Below are 23,427 nucleotides of genomic sequence, written 5' to 3'. Positions count from 1 at the left end.
ACGTTAACACACACACACAATATCATATATTATCGCTTATATGTGGAATCTAGAGAAATGGTAGAGATGAACTTATTTGCAAAGCAAAAACAGAGTCACAGATGTAGAGAACAAACTTACGGTTACCAAGGGGGGAAGAAGAGGGTGGGATAAATTGGGAGATTGGGATTGACATATATACACTACTATGTATAAAATAGGTAACTAATGAGAACCTCCTGTAAGCACAGGGAACTCTACTGAATGCTCTGTGGTGACCTAAATGGGAAAGAAATCTAAAAAAGAGTGGATATATGTATATGTATGACCGATTCACCTTTCTGTACAGCAAGAAACTAACACATCATTGTAAAGCAACTCTACTCCAATAAAAAATCACACACACACACACACACACACACACACACAGAGCTACATATGTAGTATACCTATGTGCATCTCCATCAGTATTTATTTGTAAATACCAAACCGGTAACAGTGTTACCATCAGGGTCGAGGTTGGGGGAGGGGAGAGGCATCCTCTACTCTACAGTCTGTAATTTTTCAGCATTTCACAAAGAGTACCACTTGCTGCTGGGCAGTGTCTCTGGGTCCGCCTTTCAGGGAGACATTAGAGGATAATATTGCCTGGCCATTTAAAAATACAAAATTGTGGGACTTCCCTGGTGGTCCAGTGGTTAAGAATCCATCTTCCAATGCAGGGGACGTGGGTTCGATCCCTGGTCGGGGAACTAAGATCCCACATGCCGCAGGGCAACTAAGCCTGTGGGCCACAGCTAGAGAGCCTGTGTGCCACAACTACTGAGCCCACACGCTCTGGAGCCCACATGCCACAACTAGAGAGAAACCCGAGCGCTGCAACAAAGACCAATGCAGCTAAATAAATCTTTTTTAAAAAAATAAATGAAAACACAAAGTTGTAGCACTTTTATTCATTCAACAAGTATTTTTTGAGTGCTTCATCTGCGCCAGGCATTCTGCCAGGTCCTGGGGATGCCAGGGTGAAGGAGATCTCAGTTTAAGGTGCAGGCAACACCCATGGGGGAGAGGGGGTTGCTTTTTGTTTTTCCTCTTCTATTGTTCCGTTCCTTTTGGATTAACCCAATATTTTATATTATTCCATTTTACTTCCTCTACTGGCTTCTTTTTTTTCAGTATTTATTTACTTGGCTACAGCCGGTCTTAGTTGCAGCATGCAGGATATTTGCAGTGCATGGGCTCTAGAGCGCATGGGCTTAGTTGCCCCAAAACATGTGTGATGTTAGTTCCCCGACCAGGGATCGAACCCACGTCCCCTGCATTGGAAGGCGTATTCTTAACCACTGGACCACCAGGGAAGTCTCAAGGGGTTGTTTTTTAAGTTTGTTTTTTCCTCCCAGGCTGAAAAAGTTCTGCAGAGTTTGGGAAAACTTATTGTGATTCCTTGTCCTCAGAGAAGCCGTGTGGAGACCCACCTTCCTTCCCACACACCATCCTGCAGGGCCACACGGGCTTGGAGATGGGGGATGAGCTGCTGTACCTTTGCGCCCCCGGCCACGTGACAGGCCGGCGCGAAACAGCCTTCACCTTGCTGTGCAACAGCTGCGGGGAGTGGTATGGCCTGGTCCAGGCCTGCGGGAAAGGTAAGCAGGAAAATAACTCCAGGACAGCTGTATGGACCGCTCCTCCTGATGGGAATTTTCTGCTGCTGCCCTGCTGTCTTGCTCTACTCCTTGGGCTGCCCCGTTAGTCTGAATAAAATTATAGCTGAGGTTAAAAAGACTCCTGTTGGGCATTTAGCTCCCGAAACTTGATCTGATTCCCCCAGATGTCCCCATTCCATCATCATCGTATGCCTGGGGGCGAGGCTTCTGCATCCCACCCTTGCCCAGCCCCCTTGGGAATTCTCCCAATGGCAGAAATCACTCTCTCCTATGACTCCTACACCATGGACCTCATGCCAGACCCTGAATTGTTCCCTGACCTCACAGGGTTCCTTTCTCCACAAGACTCCTTCAGAGCCCACCTTCCTGATCCCCCATGACCTCTGGGTCCCAAGTGGAGGTTGCCGCTATAGAGGGGGATGACTCCAGCACCACAATGTTACTGAATTTATAGGACGGTTGGTCCCCAGAATGTCCGGCAGATCCTATGGGAGAACCATGATGAGACTAGGGTGCTGTCTTGTCTGTGAGCTTCATCCATGTTGTTGCCTGAGCTGTGGTTTTTGGGGTTCATTGCAGTTTACTATCTATAGTGTGAATACACCACCCATTATTTCTGCTGGTGGTCATTTGGCTTCTTCTTGTGTTGTGACTGTTGAAAATTTACGCTGCGGTGATCGTTCTCCTCCACATCATTCGTTTCACATGTGAACACATTTCTTTTGGTTCCTGGCAGTGGAGTTGCTGCCCATGGGGTAGGTGTGTGTCCAGCTTACGTGGAGAGTTTTCTAAAGTGTTTTGACCAGTTTACTCTCCCACCAGCTGTGTATAAGAGCTCTGTTCCAGCATCCTCACCAACCTTCAGGACTGTGAGACTTTTTATCTTTTCACCAATCTGGTGACTACTCCATGGTGACCTGTAAAACCCACGTCTCTACCCAAGCACTTATCTAATCAGATACTATTAGCATTTACTCAGTAAGTGTCTGTCCAAGATTTTTGCCCATTTCTCTAATTGATTTATTTATGTTAATGTTGGATTTCTTTTTTACGAAAACTTTCTTAATGTGTTGAAATTTTCTCTCTCATTCTGTGGCTTATTTTTTCCTCTTGGAGTGTTTTTTGATGAATAGTGAGATTTTGTTGTCTCAAACTCTCTGTGCACAATTAAAAATTTGTTTTCTTGTTATTGATAGACTGAAACGTTAGTAAAAATGCAATAAAAATGAGTTAGCATAAAACTAAAGGAAAGATATTTTAGATATAAATAAAAATTTTCCTTAAATAGACATAAAATTCCCCTGCCAAATTGTTACAAAAGCTTCTAAAAACTTCCTACTTGCTTGTCACATACTAATAACAAAGTTACAGAGTGGGACAAGTCCCTGAAACACAATTTGAGCCATTTTCTAGAACTTTCCTCTGTTGCTGCCGCTTTGTGGCAGGCAGGAGCTCCTGCCAGTTCCGATGGATTCACCTGTCTGAGAAAAGAGGCATAAGACCTGACTTGCTGCTTGTGGCATGTGTCGCCTCAAAGCAGACCCAGGCTCACCCTGAGGTGTCAGTGGGCTGGCTGTGTTTCTGGCGAGGCACTGAGGCTGCGCCATCCCACGAGGCACGTCCACCACTCAAAGGGGTTGTTTACTGGCCCCAGTAGAATGAGAACTAAATGAAGGTTTTGTGTGTCTGAAATGGTGTTTACTTTCTCACCGCAAAGCAGAGTCATTGGAGCTTTCAGCTGCTGGGCAGGAATTCTGGTTTCTACACTTAGCTGAATATACAGACCGTTATAGTTTTCATTACTCTATAGATTTAACGTTTAAAGTATCTGTGTTATTATAAGTGTGTGTGTGTGTGTGTGTGTGTGTGTGTGTGTTACAAGAATATTGTCACCAGGTGTTTGACTCCACCTTACATGTATTTTTCCAGTGAACACCAACTTGTTTTGATTAAGGAACTGCTTCAGTTGGAGAAAAGTCATCTTGAGAGGGTGGGCCAAACAAGGGTTTTGGAGTTGGACCCATCTTGGTTTGGACAACAACATTCCTTCTACGGCCTACTGGCCATTCATTCATTCACTCTGTCTCCCTCCCTTCATCTGGCAGGGTCCCAGGTACTGTGTAATCAACGTTGAGCAAAACTGTCCCAACCCTAAAGGAAACTAGTAAACTGAATACCTTAGGAGAGACAGAGAAGCAGTAGATGATGAGGTAAAAGGGAAAGCTGGAAAACGAGGTGTCCCAGGTGAAATTTTAAAGGAAGCGTGTGTTCCCAGGTGGGAAAAGTGCTCAAAGGCTGCACAGGTCCAGTCAATGGAAGCTAAAAAGTGTGCACTGGTTTCACGGCCTATGAAGGTTCTGGTAGCCTCATGTTTTCAGTGTGTAGCTGGGGAGTGGGATGCACCCGGGCGGAACTGCAGTGAGCACAGGAATGGAGCTCAGGGCTACTAGGAAGACTGTTTCACTCAAATTTGTCACTGTTTGGGCATCTTGAAGACTGGCTAGATGACTTGGGTTAGATTCTCTAAAAGCGGAGCCTGTTCAGATGTCCATGGCTTGTTGGGGGAGAAAGGGAATAAGGGAGGCAGGGAAGGTGAGAGGGAGGAGTTAAGGATGTGGCCTCAGCTGGATCCTTGCTTTGCCTGATCCCTTGCTTTCCCTGATCTCAGCTGGGGAGCATGAATTGCACCACAGGGTTGGTCCCACTTGGAAGCAAGGGGACCGGCCTGAGTTCCTCCATATTAGTCTGTCATTGGCTGCAGGCTGCTGTGCACGGAGGGCAAGGCGGGTTGCAACCGCCCTAACTGAGGCTCCCATTCCTCCAAGGGTGGTCCTCCAGAGGAGTGGCAGCTGTGAACCCTCAGCTGCCCCTCAGCTGCCGTCGCTCACAGCAGCTGGGGGATGGGTGCACTGGTCTGGGAAAGGGGACATGAGCACCGACAGCATCCACTACAGTGGAGAACTTAGTTGCTTATTAAAGCATCAGTTCAGGAGAGCAGTGGTTTAAAGAAAAATTAGTAAAGTGGGGACTGCCTGAATGAGCATGATGAAATTTAAACTCTGAATGGTGAGCGGGCATGAATGTACAGGGGCACGCCCACCTGGGTGGTCAGTGAGTGGCCAGTGCAGGAGGGTGCCTCAGGCACACACTGCCCACCCAGGTTGTATGTTCACCTTGACATTATGGTCCAGCCTCAAGTGGTGCTGGTGAAACCTCTCACTTAGCACAGGGACTTTAGCCTTGACCATCAACCTGAATGGGTGGGGACTTCTTAAACTGCCATTTTCTCCCCTCTGCGTGTTGGTATTTCTCTAGCTTTGGTTCCTAGAGTCCAGGTCTGGGTCTGGCCATTTTATTTTCCATTCTCCTACCTGAATCCACAGTTGGTTTCCATTCCCAGTTGGGTAGCACGAAATGTTTGTCATACCTCTCTAATGTTCTTGGTATCCAACTATGGTTGGTTGTTGCCCTAATTATAGAAAAGTCCTGATGCTTTGCTCCTTACGCACGTGCACAGATTTCCATGCTATATTTGGTTTTCTTTGGGCTTCTTATTATACCAAGTCCCATATCTTCAAGGCCATATCCATCTCTGGCCACTTGTACCCTAGATAGTCTCTGACCTCCCAGCACTCCGAGTGGCCACCCCTGGCCACGTGACCATGGTGCCACACGTGCTTCCCTGGGCACACTGACAATTCCCCTACTTGCTGTCCTGGGTGCTCACTGCCTTCAACAGCTCTGCCCTCTCCTGACTCAGCACCCAGTGGTCCTATGGCCTCTACCCTGGTCTGCAATTACCCCAGGAAGGGAGAGACTCATAGACCCTTGCTCTCTGATTTGCCCCTTGATCCTCCTTTAAAACTTGCCCTGGGGACTTCCCTGGCAGTCCAGTGGTTAAGATTCTGAGCTTTGACTGCAGGGGGCACAGGTTCAATCCCTGGTCAGGGAACTAACATGCCACATGGCGTGGCCAAAAAAAAGACAACTTGCCCTGACAAAGGGTATCTGCTAAGACAGGCTCTGAAAAGCCTTTAAGATTTTCCACTCCAAGCTCCATGGTTCTGTTTGTGCTTTCTGGTCTGTAGTATCAGGAAAGTGAGTGACACCAAGCTTGAACTCACTCTACCAGCCCTGCCACCTCTGAGTCCAACAACACATGGACAGCTACTCCTTTTCCCTTCCCTGGTCTGTTGCAGCTATGGAAACAAGACCCATTCCCCATTTGGGCACTGAGAAAAGAGCTGTCGTAAACCATGCCAAACCTGTTCCATGTCATCTCTGTTTTGGGAGTTGTTTTTTGTTCTTGTTTTGTTTTTTTAAACAACTTTCCTGAGGTTTAATTTGCATACAATAAACAGTAACCATTTAAAATATAAAAGTCTCTGAGTTGTCACAGATCTGTACACCCATAAAACCACCACCAGAACCAAACTACAGAACATTTTCATCTTCCCCAAGTCTCCTCATGTTCCTTTCTGTAAGAGGAGTTTTATACACTTTATTTCATTTCATCTTCACAAGTCTGAAAGTAGAAATGGCCAGCTCCAATTGATAGATGGGAAAACTGAGGGACAGAGAGGTTCAGTAACTTCCTGCGTCAGGCAGCCAGAAAGAAGCAGAGCCAAGGGACTTCCCTGGTGGCGCAGCGGTTAAGAATCTGCCTGCCAATGCAGGGGACACGGGTTCGAGCCCTGGTCCAGGAAGATCCCACACGCCGCAGAGCAACTAAGCCTGTGCGCCACAACTACTGAGCCTGCGCTCTAGAGCCTGCGAGCCACAACTACTGAGCCCGCATGCCACATCTACTAAAGCCCGCGCACCTAGAGCCTGTGCTCCACAACAAGGGAAGCCACCGCAATGAGAAGCCTGCGCACCACAGCAAAGAGTAGCCCCCGCTCACTTCAACTAGAGAAAGCCCGCGCACAGCAACAAAGACTCAAGGCAGCCAAAAATAAAAAAAGAATTATTAAAAAAAAAAAAAAAAGCAGAGCCAAGATTAAAACCAGGCACGTCTCATTCCAACATCTTTATGATGGCTGTGTGCTTCTCCAGGGGCCTCTAAAAAGCATCAGGGCTTGCTTTGTAAACTAGCTGTTCCCTCACTAAGTTCCTTTGCTATTTTCCCTCATTTCTAAAGCCCATCTTTTGTTTTCTTAAATTAACTTCCATTTCTGTTTTTCTCCATCTTCTAGACTTCCTTCATAGAGTAAAAGCCAGAGACTGGACTGAATTTAGAATCTCTTTGTCAATATTGCCATATTTGTTCAGAGGTTCATTGAACCAGTGGTTATTTCTGGCTTGTCTGGTTGTCTTTTTCAAAATTACTATTTTTAAAGGCTGTGTTAGCCAAGACCAGAGGGAAAAAGAAGGCATGCGTGGGCTTCCATAGATGCAACAACATGAAAAATGGCAGCCCTGGGAGAGCCCAGGGTTCTGGGCCCCGGCCTGTATACTTCTGCCCCTGATAAAGGCACGACCTGGGCGACTCTTTTCTTTTTACTCCTGATTTCTATTGATGTGTAGTCTTTGGTTTTCCCAAAGTAACAATTAAATCTAAACACACAGGGAATGACTTGGTTTTTGCCAAGAGAGCCCATGGAGTTTACATTTCCTGGATCCGTTGGTCTAAATCAGGAGGCCCAGTGTTGTGCCAGCCCAGCTTTCAGGAGAGCGTGGGGGAGGGGAGGGCTGGAGGGTTGGTTAAGGAGAGCGCAGACTCAGGGGAGCAGAGGGAGGGGAGAGAAATTACACCTCAGCAGGCAAAGGGCTGATGTTCCTCACCTTGAGGCAGAGTGTAATTTGGGGTTGACATTCAGAGAGCAACAAACTTTACTGTTACTCAAGAAGGGAAAAACAGGATTGGGATATTTTGTCATGAGTAGACTCTTTGTAAACAGTTGGTGTCTGTGTCTTCATTTGAGGTTTTGGCGAAACTGTGACACAGTGAGAGCCTGTTTCTGAGCCAGACCTTGACCTGAGAACCTGGGCAGACAGGAAGAGCTTGGCTCTGGGCCCTGGGCTGCCATCCAGGGATGCTCTAGGCTCAGGGAGCTCTGAAGGCAGAACCTCCAGACGGACAGGCAGACACACACACACACACACACACACACACACACACAGCTCAGACTGGCCATAAGGGTCCTGGTCAAGGCAGGCCCACCAGGCAAGAGTGGGCTGACCTATCCCAAATCCCCAGCTCTAACATTAAACGCTAGGCCAGTATCTCCTGCACAAGAAGGTATGGGGGAGGAGAAAATGGCTCACGTCCTGCCCATATTCCAGGTGCCTTTTGACTTCTGAAGCTCATGGGCTGGGTTACATGGGAGAAGGAATTTAGCCCACATTGATTATGCTCAGTACTAGGACTAAGAGGTTGTTTACCATTCTTTGCTACTGTCATGCACCAAATAATGCCCTGGCTGACGGACTTCCAGACTGAAACAAGCTTGATCAAAACGGGCTTCCATCACTCACATGTTTACCTCTTCATTCACGCGGTTATTCATTCAACAAATATTTCCAGAGTGTCTACTATGTGCCAAGCACCACGCTGAGTGCTGGGGACACAAAGGCAGAGAGGACTTGTCCACACACCAGAAGACAGAACTATCACAAATACCCTGAGAGGATGACCAATATGGAGTCCCAAACAAACACTTCCCAACACAGACGGTCCTCAACCTCAGACACACGTCAGAACCAATTGGCAAAATGCCCAAATAGCACTTGGTGCTCAAAAGAGAAGCTTGCCGGGTGCACACCAGTGAACTTACCTCGGTCTCGGAGCTCGTCAGCTCTTCCAGAGGCATCTTTCCATTCCACCAAGGGAAAGCGTACGCTGGCAGCCAGTGCCAAGCTGGGAAGACACAGGGAGAATCCCCGAAACAAATAGTTTCGACAGCTGCTATGAACGTCCCCCCAAACCCCCTCTCAGGGCCAGCGAGTCACGAGCAACTAGCTCCTCGCAGCCATCCCGGCGAGTCTTCATGGCGGCGGCTCTGGTCGGGAAAACCCCGGGAGCCAGATATCGCGAGAGCCCAGCCTCAGGTTGGGCGCCAAATACTTAACCTAAAGTGGGTCCAGCTGCTCGCCGCTCAAAAGCCAATAAAGAGGCAAGGTTGACGGAAAGGAAAGTTTGCTTTATTTCAAAGGCCAGCAACCGAGAGGGGAGGCCAGTCTCCTGTCCAAAGACCGACTCCCCCCACTGACAATCAGTGGGCAAGAGCTTTTATAGGCAGAGGGTGGGGACTACATGCAGGAACAGCACAGTCAGCTCTGACCGTCATCTTGAAATTGGTCAGGCGGTGGTCTGATCACCATCATCTTGATTGTTTTAGGTTCAGTTAATCTTCAGTTCCAGGGTCGGTTTGTTCCCATTTCTTTGTGGCCAGTTCTCAGAATTGTGGCAGCTTATGTCATGGCTACAGCCTGGTCACCATATAGTTAACTTCTTCCACCTGCTGGGGGTTTTAGTATCTACAAAGTAGCCTTCATCGAGTCATAGTAGTAACATCAAAGATCACAAATATAATAATGAAAAGTAAAATGAATGGGCTTAACTTTTAGGAGCAGATCAGAAAGGATTTTTAAATGTGTTTATAACTCTGCAAGTCATTAAATAAGCAAGATAAGGAGACTTATTAGAAATAAACCAAATGCCCACTAATCCAGTTTCAGAGCCCAGGAACACACCACACCTCAGCATTCCATCCAGACCTTGGTGCTGGAGATCTTTGCATTTTGCCCTTTTTAAGGTGCAGAGTGAAGTAGGGGGAAACTCCTGAGCTTTGTTTCCACCTGCAGAATATGTCTGACTCCAAATGTGGTGAGGTGGGGGGCAGTGGAGGGGGATCCCTCACACCAACAACCAATTTTGCAAATCTCTGGACACCAGCTGGGCGTCCTACAGTTCAATTCCATTCTAACATTACCTACCTGGAGTTAGTGCAGAACCCATGGATTACGGGCTCAGTCCCACAAGACTGCCTCTGCTTTACATGCCAATCACAAATCCAGATCACCGGGACTTGTGACCAACTGGCTATAAATTGGGGGTTTTTACGACCCCCTCCTCAGGTTTGACAATTTACTAGAACAGCTCACAGAACTCAGGAAAGGACTTTACTTATAGTTACCAGTTTATTATAAAGGATATTACAAGGATACAGGTTGAATAACCAGATGAAGAGGTACATAGGACAAGGTCTGGAAAGATTCCGAGGACGGGAGCTTCTGTCCCTTGAACCTGGGGTGTATTCCTCCCCAGCACGTTGGACACATTCACCAACCTGGAAGTTCTTGAAGCCCTGTAGTTTAAGGGTTTTTATAGAGGTTTCATTATGTAGGTATGGTTGGTTACGTCATTGGCCTTGGCGATCAGCTCAATCTCCAGCCCCTCTCCCTAGGCGGGGGTGGGGCTGAAAGGTCCAACCCTCTAATCACGTGGTTGGTTCCTCTGACAACCAGCCCCCAACCTGAAGCTCTCTAGGGGCCCACAGAGTCACCTCATTAACATAACTCAGGTATGGTCAAAGAAACTTGTTATGCATAACAAAAAATATTCCTGTCACCCCCATCACGCAGGAAATTCCAAGGGTTTTAGGAGCTCTGTGCCAGGAACCAAAGCCCAAATATGTATGTTATTATATCACAAGAGCCTAAGAAACCTTTCTATTTAATAATTGTGTCTTGGGGCTTCCCTGGTGGCGCAGTGGTTGAGAGTCCGCCTGCCGATGCAGGGGACACGGGTTCGTGCCCCGGTCCGGGAAGATCCCACATGCCGCGGAGCGGCTGGGCCCGTGAGCCATGGCCGCTGAGCCTGCGCGTCCGGAGCCTGTGCTCCACAACGGGAGAGGCCACAACAGTGAGAGGCCCGCGTACCACAAAAAAAAAAAAAAAAAAAAAAAATTGTGTCTTGGACTTCCCTGGTGGCGCAGTGGTTAAGAATCTGCCTGCCAATGCAGGGGACACAGGTTTGAGACCTGGTCCGGGAAGATCCCAAATGCCGCAGAGCAACAAAGCCTGTGCGCCACAACTACTGAGCCTGAGCTTTGCCGCAACTACTGAAGCCCGTGCGCTCTAGAGCCCGTGCTCTGCAACGAGAAGCCACCGCAATGAGAAGCTCACACACCGCAACGAAGAGTAGCCCCTGCTCACCGCAACTTGAGAAAGCCCACGCGCAGCAACGAAGACCCATTGTAGCCAAAAAAATTAAAAATAAATTTAAAATAAAATAATTGTGTCTTGTAGTAGGATGTAACTTTCAAAGACCATTGAGAGGGGCAAGCTCAGCGGGCTGCTCTCTTCTGAGGACACAGCTACTTGAGACCTTCCTAACCAGCATGGTTCCTACCTCACCAAGCTGTCCTTACATTCGGGGCTCCTGCCTGTGGGGCCCGTCTTCCTTCTCACTCAGCTGGATTCAGGATACTTCACAGCACATCTCACAACTCAGAAGTCTTACAAAGAGCAAATCAGAGTTTCAAAAGATACTTTTTTATTTAATTAAAACATACATTCAATGATATCACTTATATGTGGAATCTAAAAAATAAAACAAACTAGTGAATAAAACAAAAAAGAAGCCGACTCACAGATATCAAGAATAAACTAGTGGTTACCAGTGGGGAGAGGGAAGGGGGAGGGGCAACATAGGGGTAGGAGATAAAAATAAAAGGGTTATTATGAGATTATATGGAATCGTGTGTGAAACTGTTGAAAATTGTAAACCACTATAGAATTTAAAGATCTTTCATTCAATTTTTAGAAAGTTTGAAAAAACATACATATAAATCATAAGGGAACAGATTAATAAATTATCAAAAAATAAAGAAATTTGGCCACCACGCAGGTCAAGAAGTAGAATGCTGCCAGTACCCCCAAAAGAATGTGCTCTTTTGTGCTCGGCTTCTTTTGCACAATTTTATGGCTGTGAGATTCCATGTCGTGGGAAGCAGGGGTTGGTTCATTTTTATTGATGTCCAGATTTTCATTGTATGAATGTACAACAGTGTATGTGTCATTTCTGCAATTAATGGCCATTTGAAGTGTATCTAGTTTCTGGTTATTATAAACATGCTCGTGCATGTCTTTTGGTGACCGTGTCCACACGTTACTGTTGGGTACATACTTAGGAGTGGAATTGCTGTGCTTTGCATCCTTGTTTACACTAGGAATTTTCGGTCTGTTTAATTTTAGCCATTCTGGTGCTATGTAAATGGCATTTCATTATGGCTGTAATTAGCATTTCTCTGTTACTAATGAGGTTGAGCCTCTTTACATGTGTTAAATGACTATTTAGATATCCTTTTTGTGATGTTCTGATTCAAGTATCTTGCCAACTTTTCTATGGTTTGTCTGCCTATTTATTTATTTATTTATTTATTTTAAACTTATTGATTTATTTTTGGCTGCGTTGGGTCTCCGTTGCTGCGCGCGGGCTTTCTCTAGTTGTGGAGAGCAGGGGCTACTCCTCGTTGCAGTGCGCGGTCTTCTCATTGAGGTGGCTTCTCCTTGAGGTGGCTTCTCTTGTGTGGAGCATGGTCTCTAGGTACACAGACTTCAGTAGTTGTGGCATGCGGACTCAGTATTTGTGGCTCATGGGTTTAGTTGCTCCACGGCATGTGGGATCTTTCCAGACCAGGGATCGAACCCGTGTCCCCTGAATTGGCAAGTAGATTCTTAACCACTATGCCACCAGGGAAGTCCCTGCCTATTTATTATTGATTTGTAGGAGTCAGTTCTTTATAAATTCTGGAACCCTTTGAAGGCTATATGTGTTGCAATTATCTTCAACTCTGTGGCTTGCATTTTAACTCTCTTCATGGTGGCTTTTGATGAACAGAAGTTCTTAAAGTTAATGTAATTCCATTGTCTGTCTTTGCGCCAATACCACACACAGTCTTAAAAAGTACTCCAGTTTTATAGTTAATCTTGAAATCTTGTAGTTTGCATGCTCCAGCTTTTCTTTTTCCTTGTCTATTCTTGGCCCTCTGCATTTCCATAAATTTTAGCATCAGCTTGTCAATGTCTGAGATATTTATTAGGATTGTATTAAATCTACATAGATCAATTTGGGCAGTATTGACAGCTTAACAATTACACTTCCATTGTACTAACATAGGATAGCCTTCACTACTTAAGTCTTCTTTAATTTTGCTCAGAAATACTTTGTACCATTCTATGTAGAAATCTTACCCATCTTTTCTTAGATTTATTCCTAGGAGTCTGGGGTTTTTTTATGCTATGGCAAATGGTATCTTTTAAATTTTTTGTTTTCTGTTTATTGCTGGTATATAGAGATAAAGTTGATGTTTTATGTTGACTGTAGACCCAGTTTCCTTGATAAACTTGCCTGTTAATTTGTTTAACACTTTGTATATAGGTTCTTTGGGTTTATCTGTGATACAGTCATAGCATCTGAGAATAACAGTTTTATTTCATTTGTTCTAGTCCTCATGCTTTTGGTTTCCCTTTCTGTGTTCCACGCTGGCTCTGTGACCTCGGACTTAATGAGGCTTTTCCCTCTTTCCTTCCAGATGAGGGTGAGGTACATATTGACTATGAAGATAATTTTCCTGATGACAGGTCTGTGTCATTCAGAGAGCTCATGGAGGATTCCCGGACAGAGGCAGAAGAGGACAGGGGTCAGGGAGAAGCCTCTGAGGAGGCTCCAGAGCAGGACCATCTGGTCTCTATTTCTGTGGGGAAAGAAGACACAGCCCAGGATACAGCTTTTGCGCCAACCACAGGTTTGCCCAGCACTGGGAGCGGTGTCCCCACAGACCTGCCAGGATCCCGACAAAACCAGAAGTACATGTTCTGGTTTCCTGATGAGACCTTCCACAAGCCTGAGTTGGAAAAGGAGATGGACGAGGACACCAAAAAGCAGTTTCCTGCTGGAGACAACCACAGTGGCACCACATCGGCCCCAGGTGAGCCAGAAACTAGGGTCATCTACAACAGCACTGATGGTCCCTTGGGGCCATTTGTGGGCAGGAATGACAGCAAGGCAGGTGACCCAATGGTGAGCAGCAGCGATGAGTCCTGGTTAGATGGCTACCCTGTGACCGATGGGGCTTGGAGGAAGACAGAGGCAGAAGAGGAGGAAGAGAAGGACGAGGGCAATCGATCAGTAGGGCTGGAAGAAACCGTCCTAGTTACACCCAATCAGCCTGCTCTTGTGGAAGTTAAGAAGCCCAGGAGTACCACCCTCACACTCAATGAGGACACAACCAACCGTTCAGTTCTTCCAACTCAAACTCTAGATGTAGAAGCTTTGGCTCTCAGACCCATGAGTGTGTCTGAAACTGAGAGTCCCAGCAAGGGGGATGGTGACTTGACCAGGGACCAGTCAACTGTTCCTTGGAGATATGCCACAGAGAAGCCTCCCATGTCCACCCTACCCTATGAGCTCACCAGCTCTATCCTGGAGACGGTGACAACCGCCATCCACAAGACGTCGAACCTCATTCCCTCAACTGTCACGGCGGCCACCCGGACTCCAGTGGAAATCACTGCCCCTGAGGTCCAGGATACCTTTCCATACCTGCTGTCTGAGGACTTCCTGGGACAGGAAGTCCCCGGCCCAGGTGCAAGCGAGGAGCTTCTTCCAACCTTGGAGTCCTGCGTAGGGGATAAGTGTCGCAGCCTCAGCAGAGGCCCCATCATTGCCACCATTGTCACGGTCCTGTGCCTGCTGCTGTTCCTGGCAGGCATGGGGGCCGTGTGGGGTTACCGCAGGTGCCGGCACAAGAGCTCCGTGTACAAGCTGAATGTTGGCCAGCGGCAGGTTGGTCACTACCACCAGCAGATTGAGATGGAGAAGGTCTAGCCACCTTGGGGGGCTCGCCCGAAGCCCCTTGGGAGGAAGATAAACTGACATATCACATTGAGAAACCCTGACAATTCACTAGCGCACGAAACAAGTGGAGTAGGGCTCGTCTTCTTTTTCTCAGGTCTTTGTTTTCTAGGCTGAGAAGCATCTCTGGAGGCACCTGGCAGGGCAGGGAGGCTTTGGTGGCATCTTCACACACCTCAGCATCCCCTTGACCATCTGCCCTGGAACCTGTTGCACTAATCCCAGACCTGTGCTTCCTAATTCCAGTGAGAGGTCAAAACTCACCTCTTCATCATACAGTTGTCTTTTCTTTTTTTTTTAAGAAAGAAAATGACTGAGATTGCAACATGAAATTTTCGAAATAGATGTGATGTACAAAGCATTTGAGAGCGGTGTTATTTCGGATATAGATATTTAATTGCTGGGAGTGGGATATGGAAGAATAATGGGTTATTTCCTTTTAATGCTGTGACGTTGCTGAGGGCATATGAGCCAAGAACCAGGACATAGTCTAGAAGCGTTGAGATTTTTTAAAAAATTGTTTGTTGAAATTGGAAAGAATTTATGACAGATGTTTGGTTGGGTGGGGAGGGGAGGAGTGGTGGGACACACATCCACCCTGTTCCCTCCATCCTGTGGGACAGCCCATCGTTTTTTTAAAAAACAAGATTTGTTTTGTACCGGTAAGCACCGTTTCCTCTCAGAAGCAGTGGCCTGGTTGCCCTTGACCAGTCTGTGCCTAGGAATGTCTTAGAGTTTTTGCCAGGACTAACAAAACTCAGTCCTCGGTTTCCTTTCTCAGGATTAACCATTCCTCTGAACTCCAGGAAGAGAGAATGAGCTAGGAGGAAAAAAATGTTTCAAGAGGGCCAAGGGCTAGGATATCAAGCATGGGTACCTACCTGATAGAGAAGCAGAGGAATTGAAAAGGAATATGAAATGACCTGTGACAATCTGTACCTTACCCTGTTGTGGCGATTTTGAGCCCTCTAGAAACAGCCTGAGTGCAGGATGGACTCCGCATGGCTGCTGTGCACCCAGTTCACGGCATCTCGATCATCTTATGGTGACTCAGCACATCTCGCTTATGATGACAGAGCATGCGCCTCAGACCAGTGGCATCGACATCACCTGGGAACTTGCTAGAGGTGCAAATTCTCTGGTTCCACCCCAGATGAAGTGGAGACGCTGGGGGTGGGGCCCAGCTATCTGTGCTTTAACCAGCCCTCCAGGTGATTCTGATGCACGCTCAAGACTGAACCACAGGCTTACAAGCACATAAATTTTGAGCTTTGAGGCCAGCTGAGGCTCTGGAGGCACCGATGAGGAACACCTAAGGTCTGTCTTGCACGGAGGTCAGGCATCGCTGTGCCCCTGGATAGCATTTGAGGCTGCCGAAACGTCACTTCCAACTCAAAAATAGGTAATATTAATACAAATGTATTAATAAATTTATCACAAATAAATAATACATGCAAATGTATTATTTGATAGAACTGCAAAATAAACCCAACACATCAGTTTTTAAGTTTTTATTGATTTGGTGTCATCTAAATTAATGTTATAGGATCTAATAATGCACGTAGAAACGGAATGCTTAAAAACACTGTAAACCGGGCTTCCCTGGTGGTGCAGTGGTTGAGAGTCCGCCTGCCGATGCAGGGGACGCGGGTTCGTGCCCCGGTCCAGGAAGATCCCACATGCTGCGGAGCGGCTGGGCCCGTAAGCCATGGCCGCTGAGCCTGCGCGTCCGGAGCCTGTGCTCCGCAACGGGAGAGGCCACAACAGTGAGAGGCCCGTGTACCGCAAAAAACACACACACAAAAAAACAAAAATAAAAAACACTGTAAACCTAAATTGTATGTCATCATGTGTGTTTTGAGACTGGTAAATGTTTACTGCTCACAAAAATTTGGGGGTGGGGATCCATTAACACAAAGCTTCTGACATTTTTTAAATAAATAATTATTTCCCCAAACAGTTACTTAGTGTATTTTATATCTGCGTTACATCACAGTGGTTTTTTTAAAAAGGATTCTCTAGTAGTCTTGAAAGTAATGTCTTAATACTTGTTGGATCTAAGATCACCCTTTCTAAGCCTAACTCTCAGCCATGTGACCTCCCACAGCAGGATTCTGGGGAGTCTGCAGAGCTCCTGCCCCCTCCCTCCTCCTTCCATCTTCCTCACCCCAACCAGAGACCATGCCTCTCACTACAACAAAAAGCCCAGGGCCTTGCTACTCAAAGTGTGGTTCCCAGGCCAGCAGCACAGACACCACTTAGGAGCTTGTTAGAAATGCAGCATCTCAAGCCCCTCCCCAGACCTGCTGACTCAGACTCTGTGTTTAACAAGATGCTCAGGTGATGGGTGTGCGCGGTCAAGTTTGAGAAGCACTGGCCTAAGAGACCAGAATCAATGGCCTCCCTTCTCCTAACTGATGGGACAGTCAAAGGAATCAATAGAGAGAGTTAGGGGTAGGTGGTCAGGAAAGCCTGGGGAGGGTTAAGAGAACCATCAAGGTGTGGTGGAGGGCTGTTAGAGGCCCAGATGAGAGCTTCAGCAACAGAAAAGCCCCCGAGGGACAAGGGCTCTGGCCTCAAGAAGAATACAGCCCCTGTCCAGCCGTGGCCCGGAGAGGCAGGCTTTTTAAAGACCTGGACCTCTTCTCTCAGCCTGCAGTCCCTTGCCAAGTCCCAGCTGCGGTCAGCGTCAGTCGAGGGTGAGGGAGCCCAGGCAATGTCTACCCAGGGGCACAGGGCAAGTGGGCAACAGATCTGGAGGTGTGAGTGGAGTAACCCAACTCAGAGACCATCAGCACCACTCCCATCTGCCTCACGTCCCTCTTCACCTCTGCGAACACCGGGTATGACCCCTCCCAAGCCACCCAACGTTGTGGACACTGTTGGTGCCCACCCAGATCCCCTTCACTGGGCAGGTGAACCCTCCTCCTCCTGCCCTGTTGGCTGCTAAAATGCTCATAAATGCATACGCGTACCCTCCTCACCCAGAGAACTGTCCTCAGCCTAATGGGAGTTCCCTCACCCAGGAATTAGCCCCTCACACCCCTCCACCCATGCGGCAGCCTGCACACAGCCAGTGAGTTATGGACACAAGCACACAGAAGGCCGGCCTCCTCGCCTCAAGGTGGGAGAGCTCCCATGGGATCATGCTGAGGCTGGTCTCCGAGACCACACCCTTTCCAGCTCCTTCCTGCTTCCCTTCTCCTGAGAGCACCCCATCACTCGCACAAGGCTTTACTTCAAGGGATCAGGACTTAAGACGTCCATTGATGGGTAAACTCTTACTGCCTACACCGCCACTCCTGCTCCGTCCAAACTTTTCCACTGTATCCTCCAGAATTCCCGGGCTGACATCAACAGAATCCGTGTCCTCCACCACCTCTTCCAATAGCCGATGTGTGTGAACTCTCTGGCCCATAGGTCTAGTTTTGCCCTGGCTGGTTCCTCACTCTTTCCACCTGCCTCCTTCTACACTTTTCTTTCTCCTTCCTGGTCCTTGGGTGATAGGCCTGGAGCACAGTAGCTATTGGCTGTCATGCCTGGAGGCTTTTGGTCCTCATTAAACAGTAAATACTTTATCACTTCTCAGACCTTGGCAGCCAGGGACCAGCTCATCAGATCCAAAGCAAGCCCTGGATTCCCAGTGTTTTCCTAGTGAGATCCCAGTTCTCTGAAAGAGAGTCTTCCTGGGGAGAGGAATGAGCCTGCATCTCCTGAAGGCTCTGGGCCCACCCATGGCTGGCAAGGACTCCCCCTCTGCGTGACAGCCAACAGTCCTTGGGGTGAGGGCTCTGCTTCACTAGATGCGCATCAGAAACCTCACAGACCTGAGAAAACAGCTCATTACAACACGCGTCCTAGAATGTCTGGGTCCGGTTAAGACAGCCCCACCACCAGACTGAGAAAGAAAGCAGTAAAGAACAAGCAAAGGGGCTTCCCTGGTGGCGCAGTTGTTGAGAGTCCGCCTGCCGATGCAGGGAACACGGGTTCATGCCCCGATCCAGGAAGTCCCACATGCCGCGGAGCGGCTGGGCCCGTGAGCCATGTCTGCTAAGCCTGTGAGTCCGGAGCACAGGAGAGGCCACAACAGTGAGAAGCCCACGTACCGCAAAAAAAAAAGAACAAGCAAAGTAAGGGACTTCCCTGCTGGTCCAGTGGTTAAGACCCCACGCTTCCACTGCAGGGGGCACGGGTTGGATCCCTGGTCAGGGAACTAAGATCCCGCATGCTGTGCGGTCAAAAAAAAAAAAAAGCAGCAGCAAAGTAAAACATTTAATGTGATTCTAATTTCCCACAGAGTGAAATTGTACCCACTGCCCTGACCCAAGGAGAGGAGGTGGAAAAGATATCGGCAACAACCTTTGTAGTGTGGCCTGCTGACCACGACCCTAAAGTGGGCCCATCTTGTTTCTGTGGGTACAGTTAAGAAATTGCTTCATTTCTTCCCACTCTTTTTCTTGCAAAAGGAGGCACCATTAATCTTACGCTATCAGCTCCAAGAGGATGGCCAGTCGACTCACTCATTCAACAAGCCACCAAGGCCAGATTTGAGGTGGGGCGCAGTTTAGGCCTAGGGTATGCTCACTGTGCCCACCTCCGAGAGAGAACATTCTGCTACGGCACATTCCACGGCTGCTCCTGACTTGTTTCTGGGGTAGGAGTGGGTCAGTGAAGGCGAGGCTGGGCCATCCCGGTGAATTCCCTCTCAGGGAGATGCCCCGGGGACGGGCTGCAGGCACAGGAAGTCCTATGCACAAAACCTTTGGTTGAGGCTGACTTAAGGTCCCTTCCCTTCCCACCCCGCTCCTTGTATATAGTTTAAACTCTCCACACTAGGTCATTCAAGCCTGGAGTCACCAGAAAAAAGAAGTCGCTGTTTGGGAGATGGCAGATGGTCAAGAGTTCGGACAGCTGCGATGAAGGATTAGTTGTGGGTTTTTCTCAGAGCCTCGCTACAAACTGTGCTGCCGTTCCATGTGCAAACACTATTAAATGAGAATGTTTTCTCTGGCTCCGATCCACCTTCTCCCCACAGTTTAAGTATTGAATTTTTTTAAAAAAAACTGAAGTAGTTGAGGTTTACATCTCACATTTAAAACTTAAAAACGTTATTTCCATCAATGTTGGCAGAAACGGGCCACTGTTGATTCCACCAGCAGTCATAATAAACTCTTGCCCACTGACAATCTAACAAATCTTTCTGTTTGCCACTGAGTTTGGTTCAATAAAATTTTTGTGCTCTTAACATTCCCTTAGTAAGAACTCCTAAAAGCAACGTTTCCGAAGGCGGCATTTGTGGGCAACGGACACGGTGGTTCTGGATCCCAGAGGTGAGTACAACAGGTTAGTGGCAGTAATTAGAAAGCCTCAAACTCAGAAAAATATTAGTACATTGAATAGCGTGGTATGTGCAACATTTCGGTCCATTAGTGGCTTTTAATCCTTTATGTACACACAAACCTGCCCCCAGCCCTTCCCTGCTAAGGTAAAGTGTGAACATTAACAGAGGCACAGGGGGTGCCTTTAGACCCTCCCCAGTGTAGGCCCCTGCCTGGGCTGCCCGAGAGGCACTGGGGCTGGAGAGAACCCCCTGCCCCATGGTGGGCAGCCTCCCTGGGTGGAAACCTAACAGTACCCGTGGGGCTGCGTGCAGGTGGGTCAGAGGACAAGCAAGGCATCCTAGTCTCGGTCTGGAAGCTCCCACAAAGCTTACAAATGTGTTTTGTTTTGTTTTTCAAAAACCCACGACGTCTCAATCCAGGATTCTTCTAGGTTCTTCCAAGAAAACCCGCTCAGGGAGGTACTGGGCTGAGGTTGCTGAATGCAGCCTGCGAGCTGGGGATTTTTCATGGTGGGTTTGGAAGAATCGCCCCACTTTTTTTTTTTTTTCATTTAATTGGTTTGGCTTCTTTCGAAGTAAAAACTTAGTAATTTGGTTCCACAGCCTTCAAGCAAAGCAAAGTGCTGACAGTGTTGATCCTACTGTCCCCAGGGTTTATTTCCCAGGGGACACTGCTAGGATGGGGGTGGAGGCGCTCTCAGTCCCCAGTGAAAAGAGGCCAACCTCAGGCAGTGAAGGAGAACCTCTGCCCACCACCAGGCAACCCCGTGGGGAACATCCTCACCCACAGAAAGCTCTCCTGGGCTCCAAGGAGGAGGACCAGAGGGAAGCTCTGTGGGCACAGAGAGGTGGACAGGGTCAGGCCTCCTTGCATGTCCTCGTACAGCCGGGAAGAGCCGCAGCCTGGAGCTTCAAGGAGGCTCAGGTGTGTGCGGGTCCAGAGCCTCCACTGATGGGGTCCTGGGGCAGGGCACCCACGCACGGGCCCCGCCTGCCTTGCAGTCCCGCCCTGGGACCCACTCCCCACTGGATCCCTGACTTAGGCTCTGCTAATGACCTCACCTGAGAAAACGCTCCAATTCTATTTGCAGCCTGAACCTGGCATCCCAGCCTCAGACAGCTGCTTGGCACCGAATGCCTTACTTACCCACCCAGCCATCTTCCCCATCTCAGGAAATGGCAACTCCATCCTTTCCGTGCTTCCGGCCCAAAACCTCGAGGTCACCTCGAGCCTCTCTCTTTTTTCCTCTTACGCTCTACGGCCAATCTGTTAGCAAATCCTATTGGCCCCACTTTCAAAAAAATCCACAATCTGACCACTCCTCACCGTGTCTCTCCTGCTACCGCCCGGGGACAAGCCCGCATCCCCCTTGCCTGGATTTTTGCAGCCATCCCCTAATTGGTATTCCTGCTTCTACCCTTGCTCGCTTCCAGGTTTCTCACAGGATGGCAGCTGGCGTGCTCCCTGTAAAACGCAAGTCAGCCCAGGCTCCGCTCTGCTCCACAGCTCCCACCCCACTCAGGGCAGAAGCCAGTGGCCTTACACTGGCCGGCAAGGCTGAGCCATCCACCCTCCCACCCACACACTTATCCTCACCTCCTTCCATTCTGCCCCTGGCCCACGCCTCCCCTGGGCCTCCTTACTGTCCCCGGACCACACAAGCGCATCCCCACTGTCGGGCACTGCACACGCTGCCCGCTCTGGCATGGAATGCTCTGCCCTGAGACCCACTTCCCTAGGTCTCTGCTCTGCTGTCACCTTGCTGAGGCTTTCCCTGACCACGCTATTTAAAACTGCAGCCTTGGAACTTCCCTGGTGGTCCAGTGGTTAAGACTCCATGCTTCCACTGCAGGGGGCCCGGGTTTGATCCCTGGTCTGGAAACTATGATCCCACATGCGCCAAAAAATTCAAAAAACAAAACAAAAACTGAAGCATCTCCAGGCCTCCTTACCGCCTTCCCTGCTTAATTTTTCTCCATAGCAATGATCACCCTCTGATGCCTTGTACATATTTATTTTTGTTTATCTGTTGTCTGTCTTTCCCTGAGGAATGTAGGCTCCATGAGGGCAGGGACTTTTTTTTTTTTCTGTTTTTCTGTGCAGTATCTCCAGTGCCCAGGTCAAAGCCTAGCACGTAGTAGGTGCTCAGTAAATATTTGTTGAAACAGTGAATGAAACTAGCTTCCCTCTGCTTCCTTCCATTCCCAACTCTGAGACTAATGGCTGAGCACTGTCCTCAGATGGGATCTACCAACCACTGTAAGACTTTGGACATGTGAAAGTGTTGGGCAAAAGCCACATTTCTGTACTCGACCCTGTCTACCCAACTTCTTTTTCAATGGGCGCCAGAAAAAATGCTGGTCAGACCGTGTACAGACCATCATGAGAAGTTTAGCCTTTGTCCTCACCATCTTTGCTGGATCAGGGGATGGGGAGAAACAAAACCAAAATGTGGAAAAGCAGAAAGGCTAGAGTAGGTTTTTATAATTACCACCTTTTAGGAGTATTTTTCTTATTTAAAAAATAATACTGATTTTCTGGGAAAAGAAAAAAACTATCCATGGAAAAGTGTCCTTCTAACCAAAATGGTGAGAAGGCAGGTATAAAAATGGAGAAGGCAGGTGTGAGGATGGGGGGCAGGTGTGAAGATGGGGAGACAGGTGTGAAGAGGGGGAGACAGGTGTGAAGGGGGCAGGTGTGAAGATGGGAAGCAGGTGTGAAGAGGGGGGGCAGGTGTGAAGATGGGGAGACAGGTGTGAAGAGGGGGAGACAGATGTGAAGAGGGGGAGACAGGTGTGAAGGGGGGCAGGTGTGAAGTTGGGAAGCAGGTGTGAAGGGGGGCAGGTGTGAAGATGGGAAGCAGGTGTGAAGGGGGCAGGTGTGAAGATGGGGGGCAAGTGTGGGGGGGTAGGTGTGAAGCTGGGGAGGCAGGTGTGAAGGGGAGGCAGGTGTGAAGATGGGGGCAAGTGGGGGGGGCAGGTGTGAAGCTGGGGAGGCAGGTGTGAAGGGGGCAGGTGTGAAGATGGGGGCAGCTGTGAAGATGTGGAGGCAGGTGTGAAGGGGGGCAGGTGTGAAGATGGGGGCAAGTGTGGGGGGGCAGGTGTGAAGCTGGGGAGGCAGGTGTGAAGGGGCAGATGTGAAGATGGGGAGGCAGGTGTGAAGGGGGCAGGTGTGAAGATGGGGGGCAGGTGTGAAGAGCAGGGGCAGGTGTGAAGGGGGGGCAGGTGTGGACACGTGGAAACCAGGCTCAGCCCTGGTTAGCTGTAGTGAGAGATGGGGGCTTCCCTTTCACTTCACAGAGTAAAGAGAAGGCTCTGAGGTATCAACAACTTGTACTATTGGGAAAAGGAAGACAAAGAATCTGTGTTTCCTGAACATCAAGAGGAGGTCTCTCTGGCTGCTGGGGGCTATCTGGTCTCCTCCAGCTCCAAGAGGTCATCCACATACTCCACAACCTCTCCCTGTAAGAGACAATAAGACACCCTGTTAAGCAGGTACCTGACCTTCAAAGTGCTGGTGAGCAGAGACTGTTTCCAAGAGGCAATTGCCAGCCACCCCTAGGCTGGAGCAGCCTTTCTTC

General features: G+C 48.5%; 2 protein-coding genes across 2 annotated transcripts in view; one reads left to right on the top strand and one right to left on the bottom strand.

Annotated features, from left to right (window-relative positions):
• The window catches only part of SUSD5 (sushi domain containing 5), a 37,047-nt gene extending 22,569 nt beyond the window's left edge, over positions 1 to 14,478 (top strand). Inside the window, exons 4-5 of the mRNA XM_060021379.1 lie at positions 1,434 to 1,622; positions 13,184 to 14,478. Coding sequence (XP_059877362.1) covers positions 1,434 to 1,622; positions 13,184 to 14,478 — 1,484 coding nt within the window. The remainder of the gene's footprint in view (positions 1 to 1,433; positions 1,623 to 13,183) is intronic.
• Positions 14,479 to 21,832: 7,354 nt separating this feature from the next.
• The window catches only part of CRTAP (cartilage associated protein), a 33,654-nt gene continuing 32,059 nt past the window's right edge, over positions 21,833 to 23,427 (bottom strand). Inside the window, exon 7 of the mRNA XM_060021378.1 lies at positions 21,833 to 23,308. Coding sequence (XP_059877361.1) covers positions 23,255 to 23,308 — 54 coding nt within the window. The 3' untranslated portion in view covers positions 21,833 to 23,254. The remainder of the gene's footprint in view (positions 23,309 to 23,427) is intronic.

The sequence above is a fragment of the Delphinus delphis genome, chromosome 10 (genome assembly GCF_949987515.2).
Source record: "Delphinus delphis chromosome 10, mDelDel1.2, whole genome shotgun sequence".
NCBI lineage: Eukaryota > Metazoa > Chordata > Mammalia > Artiodactyla > Delphinidae > Delphinus > Delphinus delphis.
This window is presented reverse-complemented; position numbering and strand designations above follow the sequence as displayed.